Consider the following 17,660-nt stretch of genomic DNA (forward strand, 5'->3'; position numbering starts at 1 on the left):
TAGTACACTCACCACTACTCACCACTAGTACACTCACCACTAGTACACTCACCACTACTCACCACTCACCACTACTCACCCCTAGTACACTCACCACTACTCACCACTAGTACATTCACCACTACTCACCACTAGTACACTCACCACTCACCACTAGTACACTCACCACTACTCACCACTAGTACACTCACCACTACTCACCACTCACCACTAGTACACTCACCACTACTCACCATTCACCACCAGTCACCACTAGTACACTCACCACTGGTACACTCACCACTGCTCACCACTCACCACTACTCACCACTACTCACCACTAGTACACTCACCACTAGTACACTCACCACTAGTACACTCACCACTCACCACTAGTACACTCACCACTACTCACCACTAGTACACTCACCACTCCCCCACTCCCCCTCCCTCCCCCCCAGGACGAGGGACTTTGTCACCACCATGGCCAACACGGCCTTCCTGTCTCACGCTCCGCGCCCTGTCCCTGATGCTGCCCCTGCTGCTGTCCCTGCTGCTGTCCCTGCTGCCCCTGCTGCTGTCCCTGCTGCTGCTGCCCCTGCTGCTGTTGCTGCCTCTGCTGTCCCTGCTGCTGTCCCTGCTGCTGCTGTCCCTGCTGCTGCTGTCCCTGCTGCTGTCCCTACTGCCCCTGCTGTCCCTGCTGCTGCTGTCCCTGCTGTCCCTGCTGCTGCTGTCCCTGCTGCTGCTGTCCCTGCTGCTGCTCCTGCTGCTGCCGCACTGCCGCTTGGCTCCCCGCTGTGCCGCTGGTGGCTCGGCTTCCTGGGCGCTCTCAGACGCTGCTGCTGCACCACCAACACCACCGCCGCTGGCTGTGGTGTTGGTGGTGGTGGGGGTGGTGTTGGTGGTGTTGGTGGGGGTGGTGGTGGTGTTGGTGGTGGTGGTGTTGTCGGTGGTGGTGGAGGTGGTGGTGTTGGTGGTGGTGGTTGGTGGTGGTGGGGGTAGTGGTGGTGTTGGTGGTGGTGGCGTTGGTGGGGGTGGTGGCCGTAGTGTTGGTGGTGGTGGGGGTGGTGTTGGTGGTGGTGGCGGTGGTGGTGGTGGTGGTGGTGGCGGTGGTGTTGGTGGTGGTGGTGTTGTTGTTTGGCCGGATTGAGGGGGCTAAGCGGGCGCGGCACGGGCTAGAGAAGAGATGGAGTGATGTGGTACAGGAGGACGTGGAGCTGAGTGGACTTGCCGATGACTGGTACCAGCGGTGTCAAGATCGGCCTCTGTGGAGGAGGCTCGTGAAGGATGCTACTGGGCAGTTGGAGGCAGTCGCCCTCCAACAACAACGGAGGGCGGAGGAGCGACGCTCACAACAGCGAGCGGAGCGCCGGGTGGCTAAAGCACAGCAGGTTGGCACAGTAGGGGGCACAGGTGGTGCATCAGCCAGTCATCTCAGTCAGTCGACCCGTGGCACCTGGGTCTGCCCCGTGACCTCCTGCCAGCGGGCGTTCGACACTTCACGTGGCCTCAGGGTGCACATAGCCTGGCACAAGCGTCGTGGTGACGTCACCGCCACTTAGTGGCGAATGGCGGTTGTTGTTGTTGTTGGTGGTGGTGGGGGTGGTGTTGGTAGTGGTGGTGTTGGTGGTGGTGGTTGCGGTGGTGGCGGTGGTGGTGGTGGTGGCGTTGGTGGGGGTGGTGGCCGTGGTGTTGGTGGTGGTGGTGTTGGTGGGGGTGGTGTTGGTGGTGGTGGTGTTGGTGGTGGTGGTTGCGGTGGTGGCGGTGGTGGTGGTGGTGGTGGCGTTGGTGGGGGTGGTGGCCGTGGTGTTGGTGGTGGTGCTGGTGGTGTTGGTGGTGGTTGCGAGTAACCCGAGAAGTGGGCGGTGGGGGTGGTGAGGGCGGCTGGGACGCTGCGCTCACTCCTCACGCTGCTCACTGACCGTGAGGACGACGACCAGGTGAGACCACGCACAAGGATATGTGTCTGTGTGTGTGTAGGTCGACTCAGCCTCAAATGAGTACCTGGAGCGATGTGTAAACATCGCCGCTAGGGAGACAAAGGCGGCCGGGCATGGTGCTGGCCACCCACCCCCTCGTGTGCCGTGCTGGCCTTTAAAGGCGCTCGCTAACAGCACTTGCCCCTACAGTCTGTTAAGGCTATACGGGGTATCTTTGTCTGTGCGCGGCACGGGCTAGAGAAGAGATGGAGTGATGTGGTACAGGAGGACGTGGAGCTGAGTGGACTTGCCGATGACTGGTACCAGCGGTGTCAAGATCGGCCTCTGTGGAGGAGGCTCGTGAAGGACGCTGCTACTGGGCAGTTGGAGGCAGTCACCCTCCAACAACAACGGAGGGCGGAGGAGCGACGCTCACAACAACGAGCGGAACGCCGGGTGGCTAAAGCACAACAGGTTGGCACAGGAGGGGGCACAGGTGGTGCATCAGCCAGTCATCTCAGTCAGTCGACCCGTGGCACCTGGGTCTGTCCCTTGACCTTCTGCCAGCGGGCGTTCGTATTATGAAATAAAAGGCATAATTTTTGTATGTAAATATCTTATCTATAAACGTCTCCGCGCGCGTGCGCTTGCGAGGGATTTGCCTCTCGAACCGTGGGGTTGACATCGAAAAAAATGTGCCAGCCAGCACGCCCTAAGCCCCACGGTGGGAATAGGCTCTTCCTTTTTCATGTCCGTCACCTTTAAATTAGTCACAGCGATTTCGTGGGATTTCGCTATATGAATTTATTTACTGCGCGACATTGACCGTACCAACTCACGCCAATTGCTTGGGGGGGGGGAAGGGGGCGGTGGACCGCGCCAAGTGTTGTGCGTTCAGTGGAGCTCACACCGGACATTTTATTTCACGTGTTTAACAGAACACCCGGCAGCCGCCTCCCCCCAGGAGGGACCCCGGCGGATCCCAGGACACCCAACAGCCCCCTCCTGCTACGGGGCAAGGGATATTGCGACTGCCCCTACTGGACTATGTCAGTCCTTACAGGTAAGTTGTACACAGACCGTCGCTACACATAGCCCATACACGCCCCTCCCTACACTATTATCAAACAAATAAGTTGCCAAATATTACAATGATAATGTTCGTGCGCAGATAATAACTCGGGTTCATTGTTTACTATTCCCAAACAAATAAGTTGTCTGATATTACAATAATAATAATGTTTGTGTGCAGATAATAACTCGGGTTCATTGTTTACTATTATGAAACAAAGAAGGTGGCAGATATTACAATCACTTTCTTTGTGTGCAGAAAAATACTTTTTAAATTCTTAGGTTGCTACATGTTTCCTTTTTGAGCTGTGTTTTTATGACGCTGAGACCGTGCACTGCCAGTCTGTGATGTGGCTTGTTGCCTGCTGATTAATTCACGCCAGTGCACCGCCGCTATTATACACACTGCTAATTTAGCTTTTGCCCATTATGAGTGTATGCCAGTCTATAATCTGTTGCCTGCTTCTTTACCTCACTCAGTGTACTGCCAGCCTTTCATGTCGACTGTATCCTGATTTTTCAGCTGCTGCCCATATTGCCAGCTTTTTATGTCGACTGTAGCTATGCTTATGTCATTGAGTCGACATACTGCCACTCTATAATCTAGACTGTAGCCTGCTTCTCAACTTACCTGTGCATACTGATGCTCATTCATGTACACTTATTTCAGCTGATTTCTTCTATGCATTTCTACTATTTCGATTGCTCACGTCACACTATTTGCTGATACGTAGTACTGCGATGCTCATAGCTGTGCCATCATCGGGGATTGCTGTGCACGTCGATGTGTGTGTGTGATTTGATGTGGGGAGCGATAGTGTAGCGGTTAGCGCACTGCGCTATGAACCTGGCGACCTGGGTTCGATTCCCGCTCACAGCCAACACCAGTGACGATTATCTGAACCGGTCCCGGGCCTCCCCTAGGTCGACTCAGCCTCTAAATGAGTACCTGGTGCGGTGTGTAAACATCGGCACTAGGGAGACAAAGGCGGTCGGGCGTGGTGCTGGCCACTCACCCCCTGGTGTACCGTTCCGGCCTTCATAGGTGCTCGCTAACAGCACTTGCCCCTACAGTCTGTTAAGGCTATATGGGGGATCTTTGTTTGTGATTTGATGTGTGTGTTTGAGTCCATACGTGTGTGCGTGTAGGACCATGCGTGTGTCTGTCTTTTTCTAACGGACAACCCCCGATGTGTGTGTGTGTAGGTCGATGTGTGTGTGTGTGTGTCAGTCCAAGGGTGCGTGTCAGTCCATGTGTGTGTATCAGTCGATGTGTGTGTGTGTAGGTCGATGTGTGTGTGTGTGTCAGTCCAAGGGTGCGTGTCAGTCCATGTGTGTGCATCAGTCGCTGTGTGTGTGTGTAGGTCGATGTGTTTGTGTGTGTGTGTCAGTCCAAGGGTGCGTGTCAGTCCATGTGTGCATGTCAGTCGCTGTGTGTGTGTTAGTCGATGTGTTTGTGTGTGTGTTAGTCAATGTGTGTGCATGGCTCCATGTCAGTGTGTAAGTCAATGTGCGTTTGTGTGTCTATGTGTGTCAGTCGATGTGTGTGTGTACGTCCATGTGTATGTGTGTCAGTCCATGTCTCTATGTTAGTCCACATGTGTGTGTGTAAGTCCATACATGTGTGTGTGTGTAAGTCCATGTGTGTGAGTTGATATGTGTGTGTAACTCCATGTGTGTGTATCTAAAGTAGAGTCCATATGTGTGTGGGGCAATGTGTGTGTCAGTCTATTTATGTGTGTGCGAGTCTATGTGTGTGTGTGTAAGTCAATGTGTGTGCGTGGGTCCATGTGTGTGTATATATACGTCCGTGTGTGTGTGTGTCTTACTCGATATGTGTGTGTGTGTAATGACGTGTTTTTACGTCAATGTGTGTGTGAGTTCACCTTTGTCTGTGTGTGAATCGATGTGTGTGTGAGTCGCTGTATGTGTGTAACTCCATGTGGGTGTATCTAAAGTGGATGTCTATGTGTGTGTAAGTTCATATGTGTGTGTGTGTAAGTCGATGTCTGTCTGTGTGAGTCTATATGTGTATGTGTGTGCGCGTGTAAGTCGATGTGTTTCTACGTGTGTGGGTCGATGTCTGTGTGTAAGTTGATGTGTGAGTCTATCTTTTTCGCCCGGGCAACGCCGGGTACTTACCGCTAGTAAAATAATAAAATATAAAACAATACAATTGTAGTTTTATAAAACAATACAATTTTATTGTTTTATAAAATTGTATTCTATGCTAATTCCTTTGTCAAAGGGTACCTCTGCGGATGTGTATACTTTAACTTAGCTATTTCAATGAGCCATTTCAATGCTAAATTATATGATAATTCCTTTGTCAAGGCGCTTTGTGTTTTTCTTCTCACACAGCTTAAAGGTCGTGATCTGAGCGTGGCTTCTCACACTCCAGCGCTGTCCTCCAGACAGTCTCGTCCCTTCACCTGATGAAGGCCGCTTGTGTTGTGGCCGAAACGTCGTGATTTTTTGTTATTTTATTTTCACCTACGTGACTTTACCCAATAGAACCAAAGAGTATATTTTATACTTTTTGCATTGTTTACAGTCTGGAAGCTACCCACATGGCAAATTTCAAGTTTGTTGCATGTCGGGAAGTATGCTAAACATTTCGAACAGACACACATATTCACAAATTTCGCTTTTATATATACAGACGAAGGGGTGGGTGACAGCACCACGCCCGGCCGCCTTTGTGTCCCCAGTGGCGATGTTCACACACCACAGCAATTACTCGTTTGAGGCTGAGTCGATCTAGGGGAGGCCCAGGAGCGGTTGAAATAATCGTCACCGGTGGTGGCCGTGAGCGGGAATTGAACTCGGGTTGCCGGGTTCGTAGCGCAGTGCGCTAACCACTACACTACAATGCGTTAAGCTTCCACATGCGTGGGTCACGTGACATATTTGACGTCACAGCTCACTTGCCGTGCAAAAAAAATGCATTATTGAGCTCCCCCCCTCCTCCCCCCAGAAAAAAACACAAAAGTGTATTTTAATATTTTTTGCGTGGTGTACAGTCTGGAAAGTACCCACATGGCAAATTTCAAGTTTGTTGCATGTCGGGAAGTACGCTAAACATTTTGAATAGACACACATAATCACAACTTTGCCTTTTACATATGTATGGAGATAATTTCGGCCAGGGCTGCTCTGTGTCAGCGACTCTGAAAAATCTGCTGACACCCGGCACACCACGTCCAGTGTGTACCTTTCGCTATCGCCGTGGCTACCGGGGCTGTGCTGCCCACTCCACTCCGCACCAGCGACCCGGAAAATATTCAGTGACAGATTAAGCCCTGATTATTATTCACACAATTACACATCCAGTGGAATTTGAACACGTGATTTCGTGCTTACGGGACAAGGTGTTTACTCGGTGGGCCATAGCTGCAGCTCCCCAATGCTGCATAAACCCACGGTTCTTGTTATAATTCCAGTTACAGTAATGCTACTTTATCAGGCACTGGCTGTATTTCCACTGAAATACACAAGGATAATTCTCTGTTATTACGAATCTTATATCTGACATGTTTAAGTGGTGCTTTTCTGTTCGGTGAAATGTGTTGCTATTAAATGTGATGCGAGCAAAGAGACTTGTTTATTGATCGCTGATCGATCGATTGACTTCATGGCCGAGCGGTAGCGCGTTGCAGATGTTTGTGGTACGAGCCCCACGACCACCCCGGTTAACGCTGTGGGTGTATGAACTGTAAATATTGCGGACTGTCTGCTTCACAGTCGGATGCTAAAGATCTCGGAGATGTAATTTAAATCAGTAGTATGCCACGTGTGTCGGCACAATTCTGTAAATGCGACAACTACTGTGGGCTGTCCGTGAAGCGTAGCGCCTCCAGGGTGTAGCCTCGTGTGTACGCTGAGCTTGTTTCGCACCGTACGTAGCCAACCGTGCTCATCGGAGGCGCCTTGCGCTGCACGAATGGAGCGGACGCCAACGTGCACTTGCAAAACCCAAAAGCTTTTTGATTGCCCTCGTTTTGTCCGTTGAAGACGATGCAAGCCGCGCCGCAGGACGATGGCAGCGAGCACGAGAAGCCGTGCCTCAGCGAGTCCCGCGCGGCGGAGCTGGTGGAGCGCCTCTACGGGGTGAGCGTGGCGGGGGTGAGCCCGCTGGCGAGCTACGTCGACCAGAACTACCGTGTGCTGGCGCGCGACGGTCGCCAGTTCGTGCTCAAGGTCACCAACACGCGGGACAGCCAGCGGCCGCAGATGCTCGAGGTGCAGATGGCCATGATGAGTTTCCTGCGGGAGAGGGGCTTCCCCATGCAGGAGGTGGTGGACAACGTCAGCGGGAAGATCATGTCGCTCGAGAACATCGGTGAGCTGCGCCCGCGTGGGTCCCGGGAGCAGAGACATTGGAGAAGAGATGTACGTAATACTAAATCTTGTTCTACTTGATGTGCGTCTCCATCTCCCTTTGTCTCCCCCTACATGCTAAGGCCTCGGCACAGAGACCCTATCTCTCTGTGCTCCGTACGTTGTGTCTCTCTTTGTGTCTCTGTGTGAACTCCCTTCTACTTAGGTGTCTGTATATATATCTGCGGTTCTGTGTTTCCTCTCTCTTAAATTTAGCTCTTCTATGCCTGATGATGATTGCTTGCGTTGCAATCGAAACGTCGTATGCTATTATGTAATTTTATTATTATTTCTTATTTCTACGTGACTTTACCGAAAAAACCAAAGAGTCATTCCTGCAGTCACGAAAGTGACAAATCAAGTTTAATAGATGTACAGTGCAGTACAATTGATTTTGCTGCAACTGAACTCTGGCCCCCACAACATAGCACCACGCAGCAGCCTGTGATGCCTGTTTAATGCACGATTGTAACCCATAGAAGCCCTAATCCAGGCTCAACCTGCTTAGCTTTCAGATCTTATGATAGGGCACATTCCAGGTGATTTAGTCATAGGCTGATAGTAATCATACGAACACAGCATTGGTTTATACTTGCAAAGACAACGATCAATATCCGAGCATGAGGCGGTGGTATAATACTGGGTCTCACTCCACTGACGATAAGTGATGTAAAAGGATCGTACTTTTTAGTTTTTGTGAGGTTGGTGGATGTAACGCACTGCTTGTTGGTACTGGCCCAAGGTCCACATTGTGATATTTTGTAAATTCTTCATATATATATAAAAAAAAACAATGTTTGGTGTGTGGGATGAAACTGGAATGACTGCTCACAGCAAAGCCACACGGACGAGACGATAACATCTGTGGTGAGAGATCAGAAGCACACTTGCTGTTTTCTCATCTACTGACCTGCAAGTTGGTAGATATAATGTTTGTACAGTTCACCGACGCCGCCATTCGCCAACTGCACAGTGTGTTCCACCTCCCCACACCTCCGATGAGCACGGTTGGCTACGTACGTATGGTGCGAAAGAATTTCAACATACTTACAAAACCTAAATCGTAATTTTTGTTTCTGCTTATCTTCCCACGAGACCCTGAGAAGCAAACGTCAAACTCTTTGCATCGAGTTCCGGATTGGCTGACAAGGGGAACACGTCAAACCAAAACCATGTATTACATGAACAAGCATAGACGGGAAAGATATGTCACAAGTGATATATTGTAGAGATATGAGAGAGATTTATTCATGATAAAGGTTTTTGGGTGAGATCACGTTATTTATAAATGTGTCATAACCCTCCACCACCCGACACAGCCAAACAGTAAAAAATGTGTCACGTTGACAACACATAAAATAGTTCACTACTTTAGCCCACCGGTGTGATGAAGAGTGAATCCACAACATTTACAATATTTGAATACGACGTTTCGCTGGTAATTACATCCAGCATCATCGGGCAATTCGCCAGAATGGTGAAGCCCTCACTTGCTCCCGGTCTTAAATAGAGCAGCAGGGTGATGTCATCATTTAACTCATTCAGAGAGAGATTTAATCAGAAATATGATATTTATATGGAAGAGATAGGAGAAAGATCTATCCGCAAGAGGAGAGATTTAGAGAAATGCAAACATGTCGATACAGAGCTTATCTCTCCCCCACACCCACTCCGGCCTCCTGCATCGCATCACTTCTATTAATATTATTATTGTAATCATCATCGTTACACTTGTTTTCACAGCAGAGCCTCACTGAGTATCGGGAGGGTCTTGTCAAACTTTTCAGTTGGGGGGAGGGCGCGGGGGCGACGGTTGTCGTGTGTAATTTCAAGTGAGTATTGCTGACTGAGACATGTACTTAATTAGTTCTTGTAAGGCGTGGCGGGATAGTTGTCCTGTAGACCAGAATGAATTAATTTTGGTGGTTCGGGCTTGGCTGTAGTTGGGACAACACTGGGCTGCTAAACATTTGTAAAGCAAAGTGCTTCATAGCTCATCGGATTCCTCCAGTAAAAGTACATATTCTGATTATAATGCCTGGGCTAGCAGCGCTCCTTTAAACCCAGGCTCGGGGTTCATCGCATGAGCTGACATCGCCGCCCAACGCCGTGTTTGGAATGCGAAGATCACGGAATGCCGCTGACCCTTATATTTACGTGATGGAACGAGCGATAAAAGTCGCCTCCTGATGCAGATGGGGCCCCCATTCACCCTGCTCCTAAGTAATTTGCTCAAGCTGAACCCAGGGAATTCAGCTAGACTCGTGGTGCTGACGTATCCATTCTGGCCCGAACCTGGGCGAATTGCCCCCGGTTCCGGCCAGCGTGCGCTAAGGCGTGAGGGTTGCGTGCCACGTTGCAACTTTGGCGGATGCCTTACGCATGGGTGTGGTGAGGTATTATTCCTCTCAAATGCTTTATTTAGCTACAGCGGTTTAGACAACAAGGCCATATAGGAATGCGAATTTCGGAATGCGTTCTTGTTATTAATTTCTGCGTTAATAGTATCGTGAAAGAAAGTCATGAGGAAAAAATCACTCCAATTTACTATTGTTGGGGGGGGGGGGAACAGAAATACTCGATTCAAGTTGCTTGAGAGATTGGCGTTTTAAAGACTACACGAATTTTATGTGCGTTATATATGGGACTTAGCACGTTCATTATTGTTATTAACCATTTAATGCTGAGCAGCAAATTGTCGCTTAATTTCCTAAAAAAAGAATAGTAGCCTTGGCTATCAGTTGAGCAATTCATCAGAGACCCTGTGTAGTATAGCACGTGGGTAATGAACACAGGGCGCAAAGTGGTGAGTTGACACTTTGGCCAGACCTTGGAGGTTCCGATATCAGCTTCCAAACAGCTTTTTATGTTCCAGCAAAAGGAAGCGACGGTGAGATTTCACTAACCGTGGTGACCTCTTGACCTCGGTGGCGACTCCTGCTGTGAATTCTCAGACTGCGGCGAAGGAGAGAAGGAGTTCAACGTGCGGCTGCTCACGTACCTGCCCGGCGTGCCGCTGTCCAGGGTGCTGGCGGATGGCAGCCTGTACTACCAGGTGGGCAAGCTGGCAGCGAGCATCCACCAAGCCCTGCAGCAGGTACGAGCGCACGAGCGCCTCTTGACAGGTGACGTGAGACTGCAGGGATTCATATTCTTGTTGCTTTCGGTAAAGTCACCACGTAGAAGGGAAACAATAAAATAATAAAAAATATAAAACAATAACATTCTCACGACGTTTCGACTGCAACACAAGCAATCGTCATGAGGTGTGAAAACCACAACAAGGAAATAAAAAAAAAATTATTGTTGTGGTTTTCACACCTGATGATGATTGCTTGTGTTGCAGTCGAAACGTCGTGAAAATTCTATTGTTTTATATTTTTATTATTTTATTGTTTCCCTTCTACGTGACTTTACCGAAAGAAACAAGAATATGAGAATATTCGACAAAGTAAAGAGGCAAAAAAGAAATAACTCGCAAATTACTTCATTGGGAAATGCGGAGCGATAGTTTCCCCAACCCCTTACTGCGACAATCTTAAAAAAAAAGTCTTGAGTCTCGGCGAGCCTTTTCTCTCGGTAAGCAAGTGTAATGTGACGTAACGAGCCCACTCGCTCAGAACGTACGCAGCTGTTCATAATTAGCAATGTGAGAGTCCTTTCAAGTGATCGAATGGCTGGTTTTCAAGCAACGTATTTTTGTTTCCCCCCCCCCCAAATTTTATTCCAAGCGTCGGGGTGGAGCGGTGGCGCAGTTGTGCGCACACTGCGCTACGAACCCGGCCACCTGAGTTTTATTTCCGGCCACGCCTAACATTCGTGGCAAGTGATATCTGAACCAGTCCTGCCCACCCCCCCTTGTCCTCTATCCTTCACCAACCTACACTGACCAGTTTGGCGAAGTATGGTCAAACACCCTACATGACCAACACTGAATACGGCAGTGCCTTGATAAGGGCTGTATGAGTTGTGCTAATTGGTGCCATGTCATGAGATGGAAAAAAACATCTCATTCTGTGCATCACCTCTGGTTAGAGAATGGCCCGCAGAAGGTGATCTCACAAAACTACTTCTCAGATCCATTCAAGTGTCCTGTTACTCACAAATACCAATCAAACATTTGCCAGCCGCACGCAGGACTTGGGCAGCCCCACCCTCAGCTGCATAATAAGTCTAGATTTTTAGCTTTCGTGACTGCAAGGATTCATACTCTTTGGTTTTTTCGGTAAAGTCACGTAGGTAAAACTATAAAATGATAGAATTTTTAAAAATGTAGTTGTTTTTTCATTTATTCTTTTATTTTATAGTTTTACCTACGTGACTTTACCGGAAAAAAAAAACAAAGAGAAAATAATAAGTCAAGGAGAACATCTTTTTTGAAACGAAGACTATCCTTTGCTAGCTTGACGTTTTGCTGCCTTTAACTTACATGTGTACTCAACTGGCCAATGCGATGTTAATCTCGTATTGCATTTTTTGTCATCTTACCGCCTTCGTTTTTAAACATCTGCATAGTTTGAGCACCCGTTCCTGCACTCCCTGCAACTAGACGATTTCATCTGGAACCTGTCAAACACCCACCTGCTCGAGCCCTACCTCTTCACTCTGGACGGCGACCCCAACCAGGGTCTGGTCAGGGAGGTCATCGCCAAGTTCCGCGAGGAGATCCAACCCAACCTGCACAAGTTTACCAGATGTACGCTCGCCTCGCAGCTTCACCCGGGACGTAGCTCCATGCCTCAGGGGGCGAGGGGCGCTTCAGGCCACCGACGAGGCCTTGAAGCCACGACGGGTGCCGCGTACGTGTGTACGTTGAACTTCTTTCGCACCGTACATAGCCAACCGTGCTAATCGGAGGTGCGGGGGAAGGACAACAAACTAAACACAAAAAATCAGTTCAAAAATAAATTAGTGTTCAATCTAGGTTTAAAAGTGCATAGCTCCAGTGCTTCCTAATATCGGAAAGAAGAGCTTTTCAGACGGCCGCAGAAGTGCATCTGAAAGCGCGCGATGCGGTGACCGTCTTTGTTTGTTCGATGGTTAGCCAAAAGCCGCTGCGAGGATCACCCGAATTCGCGTGATGGTTTATGCTGCTTGACGAGATCAGCAAGGTATTGTGATTCATTTGTGGCAAGCATTTTCTTTGCAATGTGCTTTACGTGATTACTTTTACCCAGCATACACAGATGCATTACAAGGCATGCATGTAATGGGGGACACTCGCACAGACACTGATCACAGGTGAAATCAAATGACAGGGTTATTACATTCAGACGCTACTGTATATAAATCATAATTGTAATTTCTACCAAATCATTTTTCAATGGATGCTAAATCGTGTTCAACAGTTTTTGTTACACATATCCTCATAATAATAATGTACAGCCCTTTGTCAATGCACTATCTGGACGAAGGCATTCCCAGGCTGTGTAGGGTCATGGGGGTTGTTTTGCCTCCTTCACCATGCTGGTCGGTGAGGAGGTAGGTAGGATCCCAGGACTGGTTCAGATATCAGTGATGTTCTCCATGGCCGGGAATCAAGGGCTCGTGATGCGGTGTGCATACCACTACACACCGCTCCATATCTTGCCCCCGTGCAGGGTTGTACGACGCTGGTGGGTTATTGTAATTCTGTGCCTTTGAAGGCAGGAGAAGAAGTCGGTGATTCACTGAGACTCTGCGGGGGCCGTTCTTAGACTCGCACACGCGGCTTGCGCAACACCAATCGTGCGGCCGGAATAAAAACGGCACGGGCACGAACGATGACGACGGCGACGAGGGGAGGACGGTCAACAATAAAAGACAACGGACGAAATCAAATTCGACGTTTCCCCCTCGCCGCAGGCATAATCCACGGTGACTTCAATGACGACAACATCCTGGTGCAGGAGGTGGCCGCGGGAAGCGAGCAGCAGCAGCAGCAGGGGCCCAAGTCGGCGGAGGGAGCGCCGCGGCACCGCGTCTCCGGCATTGTGGACCTCAACTCGATGATGTTCGGCTACCACGTGTACGACCTGGCCATGGCCATCATGTACATGATGGTGGAGAGCGGAGAGGCGATGGAGGCCGGGGGTCACGTCCTGGCCGCTACGAGAGCGTGCAGGCCCTCACCGAGGACGAGAGGAGGGCCGTTTACTTCCTGGTGGCGTGCAGGTGAGAGCGGAGGTGGGGAGGGGGGCCGGGGCAGGTCGGGTCGGGTCTGCCCGGATCGCCGTTGGCCGCATCGGGAAACGTTGGCTTCAAAAACCTGTGGCGGTTGCGTAACGAGAATTAATCCAGGTCTGGCGAGAATCCGATAAACTCGATGATTGTGCGGCAAAAAAAAAAAACACGTGCTTTATTATTTATTTAAAGCTCTTCATCAGACCAATGATGAATGAAGGTCTTGCCAATGCCATGTCGATCGTCGCGGTGGTTGACCATACTTCACCATGCTGGTTAATGTGTATTGGTGAACGGGGGGGATCAGTAACAGTTTAGACATAATGCTGATTACCATGATGTTGCTAACAGCACTTCTACGGATGCTGCTGATGACGGTGATGATGATTATAGAAAAGACACTCATAGCAATGTTGTTTACGATCATGTTGCTGATCACGCTGCTGCTGCTGCTGCTGGAGACGAGGAAGATGAAGACGGCGACTTTCCTTCTGCTGGCACTTCTGCTGCTGACCACGAGACTTGATCCAACTATGACTGCGATTCCTGGACGCTAAAATCCCAGCCGATCAACAAGTCGGCAGCAAAAACCCTCTTGAATAACAAACGATATTAACCGTCACGACAGCAACGGCGACAACAACAACATGGTCTACTTTTCCCCGCAGGTTCTGCCAGTCGCTGGTCATGGCCCGCTACACGATCCTGCGATACCCGCAGAACGCCGACTACCTGCTGATAACGGCGCGCACCGGCTGGGTGAAGCTACGCGAGCTCTGGACCAGGGGCCTGGAGGACATGCAGAGGCTGTGGTCCGATGTTGCGGCACGGTACAGAAACTAGAACCGCGGTGGAGATCGAGACGGACGGCGAGGAGAGAGAAGGGGGAGTTTGGGGTGGGGGGGGGCCCACCGTGAGACACGTCCTCCCACTCGCCCCACCGGTACCTCCCGAGGCTTCGCAAGGAACCGGTTTCAACTTGAACGTGGCGCCGTTGGTTTTGGACACGTGCGATCTTTGAATACGGAATCTGAAAAATGTGAATTGCTCATGCCAGGCACTTAATGCATAGGGGAGGTTTTTCGTGGCTTCAGGTTAGGAACGTATTGTTGCTGCATCCAGCGCTGTTGACAAAACGGCGTTCACATGCGCATCCGTGGGTGATAATAATAATAGTACTGTCAGAATATTTGTTTCCCGTTCATTTACTCAGGAAATCCTGACTGTTTCTGAGATTTTGTATTCATGAAGTTCCAGCGTTCAGATGTTCGACCAATTCCTTTGTAGCTTGTTTGGCTCGTGAGAGGAAACCGGAGTAACTCGGAGATTACCTGTGCATACGAAAGGTGGTGGGGGGGGGGTAACACTCGACAACTGCATAGATGTTTTATATTTTTATTATTTTATTGTTTCCCTGCTACGTGACTTTACCGAAAGAACCAAGAATATAAAAAGCGTCACCGTACACCGACATCTGTTGGCCAACTTGCAGCGCAAGGCCTAAAACGTCTGCTTTTCCCAGACAGTCTTCAAATTAAGCACTCAACCCAGGCTCTTCCCCGGTTGAGCTTCAAAGATCTGACGAGATTTGGTGCATTCTGGGTTAATTTTGTTATTTTGTGAGTTGCAGTTGCATTCAGATATTTTTTTAATCTAAACTACAGTTGACCTTAGAACCCTCAGACATGGGCGTGGGGAGTCCTGGCCTCGTGAAAGATCAGTCGACTTTCTTGCGTTGCCATGACCTTCCACTCGGCGGACTTTGGGAACGGTAGTGGGGTGGGGGTGGTGGGTGTTTGATGATTTTGCTGTAAAGGTTTCCTCTACAAAAGTGGGACACTCCTGGGTTTTGCCACCAAGTACTAAGTCATGTTTTGCAGAGGGGTCAAATACTTATTTCCCTCATTAAAATGCAAATCAATTTATGAAATTTTTGACATGCGTTTTTCTGGATTTTTGTTGTTGTTATTCTGTCTCTCACTGTTCAAATAAACCTACCATGAAAATTATAGACTGATCATTTCTTTGTCAGTGGGCAAACGTACAAAATCAGCAGGGGATCAAATACTTTTTTCCCTCACTGTAAGTTCGATTACAGGGAATGACTATAACATGAATTGAAAGTGATATCTGGACCCCTTCAAACAAACCGCATTGACCAGTGTGGTGCAGTATGGTCAAGTAACCCATATAATATGGGGAAAGGCATCATCCAGCAGTGGATTGATCTGAAGCTGTGAAAATTGGCTAAGCCTCAAACGCAGATGCACCACGTATACACTGCCGCCTCCTGTCTTATGCCATTACCGACGAGAATGTTGCCCTCTCATACTAAATTAAAACTTTTTTATTTTACCAGGGCCCACTGAGCTGTAAAGCTCTTTTTTTTAGAAGCGACCTGGCCACAAATGATAGCTCAACGAAGTGGCTTATCGTGTGAAAATTTCTAGCAGCCAAATACTCCAAACACATGCTTCTGAATTGGGAGGGAAAAACCGGAGGACTCGGAGAAAAAGCCACACGATCAAGGGGAGAACATCCAAATATACAGCAGCAGGCATCAGTCGAGATCGAACCAATGACCTCCTGTATACCAGGCGAGGTAGTTAACATCTGGCCACTGTGCTTGCAGCCCATCTTACCCGAGTGAATGTGAGCTTGCATTCTGTGCTCTGGTAACCCGTAATTGTACACAAGCGAGAGTGAGAAAGTACACCGCCAGTTTTTCAGGTCGCCCTATCCGATGAGAGCGATCAAACACAATGTGCGATTCTCAGAGACAGCAATAATATAATCCCATTCCTCTAGAATTACTGTCAGCTGTGCCCCTATGATAGGAAAGGTTATGCCACTCTTCAGAGGTATGGGGTGCTCTCCTTTCCTTCTCACCTCATCTATGCCAACCGTGTCACGATGTATTTATTTCAATTGTGCCTCTCGTTCGCCAGTCTGATTCTTCAGCTTGTGTACGTCTTGTATCGAGTAGGTGGTGTGGCCAACACCACGCCAAAGGGGTCGTCCATAAATGACGTCACGCACCTGGGGGGGGGGGGGGTCAGACATTTGTGACGATGCGTGACGAGGGGGGGGGGTGAGAAATGTGACGTCACATCAAAATGCGCAACTTTAAATAAATATAGACAACACGCTCCACTTAATTAAATAGACTTGTTAATAAATGTTTTCTCCTACATCAGAGTGCAGCGGCACAATAAATACGCACTACAATGACAATAGTTTAAAGCGATTTGAAGCATGTTTTATCTTTTTTTTTGGGGGGGGTCAGACATTTGTGACAATGACGAGGGGGGGGTCAAAAATCGTCCAAAATCGCGTGACGTCATTTATGGACGGCCCCAAAGCCGCTTTTGTCGCCCCAATGCTGACGTAATCCACAGCACACCAGGTACTCATTTAAGTCTGAGCCGACATAATTGAGGCCCAGGAAGTCACCGTTGTGACCACATACACACGCACGAACATTCGCCAATGCGTCATCATCGCCACTCCGATCACTTAGCGGCCGACGACAACGACGACGACAACGATGTCTGGGGCCGCTCTACCCGATGCAAGGATTCTGCCGACGGCTAAAGGCTCCTCCTCCCGTGCGCCTCTGGCGATGCCCCCCGAACAGCGCTGTGCCGAGATGGCTGCGTCAACGGCGGGCGCTGCGCGGCTCCCTGGCGTGTGCACCTGCAGGGACGGCTACTCGGGGCTTCGTTGCCACAAGCGTACGGCCACCATCTGCTGCTGCTGCTGCCGCCTCTCAAATCCCCGCCGTCAACTCTTCGTAGAGAGAGATTGGGGGGGGGGGGGGTATCCGATCGGGATTTCCTTGGCATTTTTCCATCCAGTCCTCTGCATTCTCAAACTGAAGTTTGTGGGCCAGTCTTCCACGGTCCATTCGCATCTCCCATTAGTCGCCATTGAAGTGTAAATTGGACCGTATCGCTGCATTGTATTGCAGGCTGCTGATTTTGTGGGAAGTGAAAAGTGGGCCGCAGAAAGGTGTATCTACTGGCTTTACGAAACACCTGTTGTAGCCTATAGTTACCTGTGTACTAGAGGACATCGAAAGAACGGGTCAACTCCTTGGTAGGTCGGTAAGCTGTACAATGTGGTTATTTATATAAGCATCGTGTCTAT

At 49.5% G+C, this 17,660-nt stretch overlaps 1 protein-coding gene across 1 annotated transcript; it reads left to right on the forward strand.

Annotated features, from left to right (window-relative positions):
• Positions 1–1,774: 1,774 nt before the first annotated feature.
• On the forward strand, positions 1,775–15,520 carry LOC142918289 (hydroxylysine kinase-like). The gene is made up of 8 exons (XM_076062430.1): positions 1,775–1,919; positions 2,226–2,372; positions 2,837–2,961; positions 6,984–7,311; positions 10,304–10,446; positions 11,865–12,045; positions 13,194–13,502; positions 14,180–15,520. Exons 4-8 carry the CDS (start codon positions 6,987–6,989, stop codon positions 14,248–14,250), a joined length of 1,029 nt encoding a protein of 342 aa, XP_075918545.1. The 5' UTR covers positions 1,775–1,919; positions 2,226–2,372; positions 2,837–2,961; positions 6,984–6,986; the 3' UTR covers positions 14,251–15,520.
• Positions 15,521–17,660: the final 2,140 nt, after the last annotated feature.

Source organism: Petromyzon marinus, unplaced genomic scaffold (genome assembly GCF_048934315.1).
Source record: "Petromyzon marinus isolate PM22_M1 ecotype Great Lakes invasive population unplaced genomic scaffold, UKy_Petmar_22M1.pri1.0 PM_G_Scaffold_6, whole genome shotgun sequence".
Taxonomy (NCBI): Eukaryota; Metazoa; Chordata; class Hyperoartia; order Petromyzontiformes; family Petromyzontidae; genus Petromyzon; species Petromyzon marinus.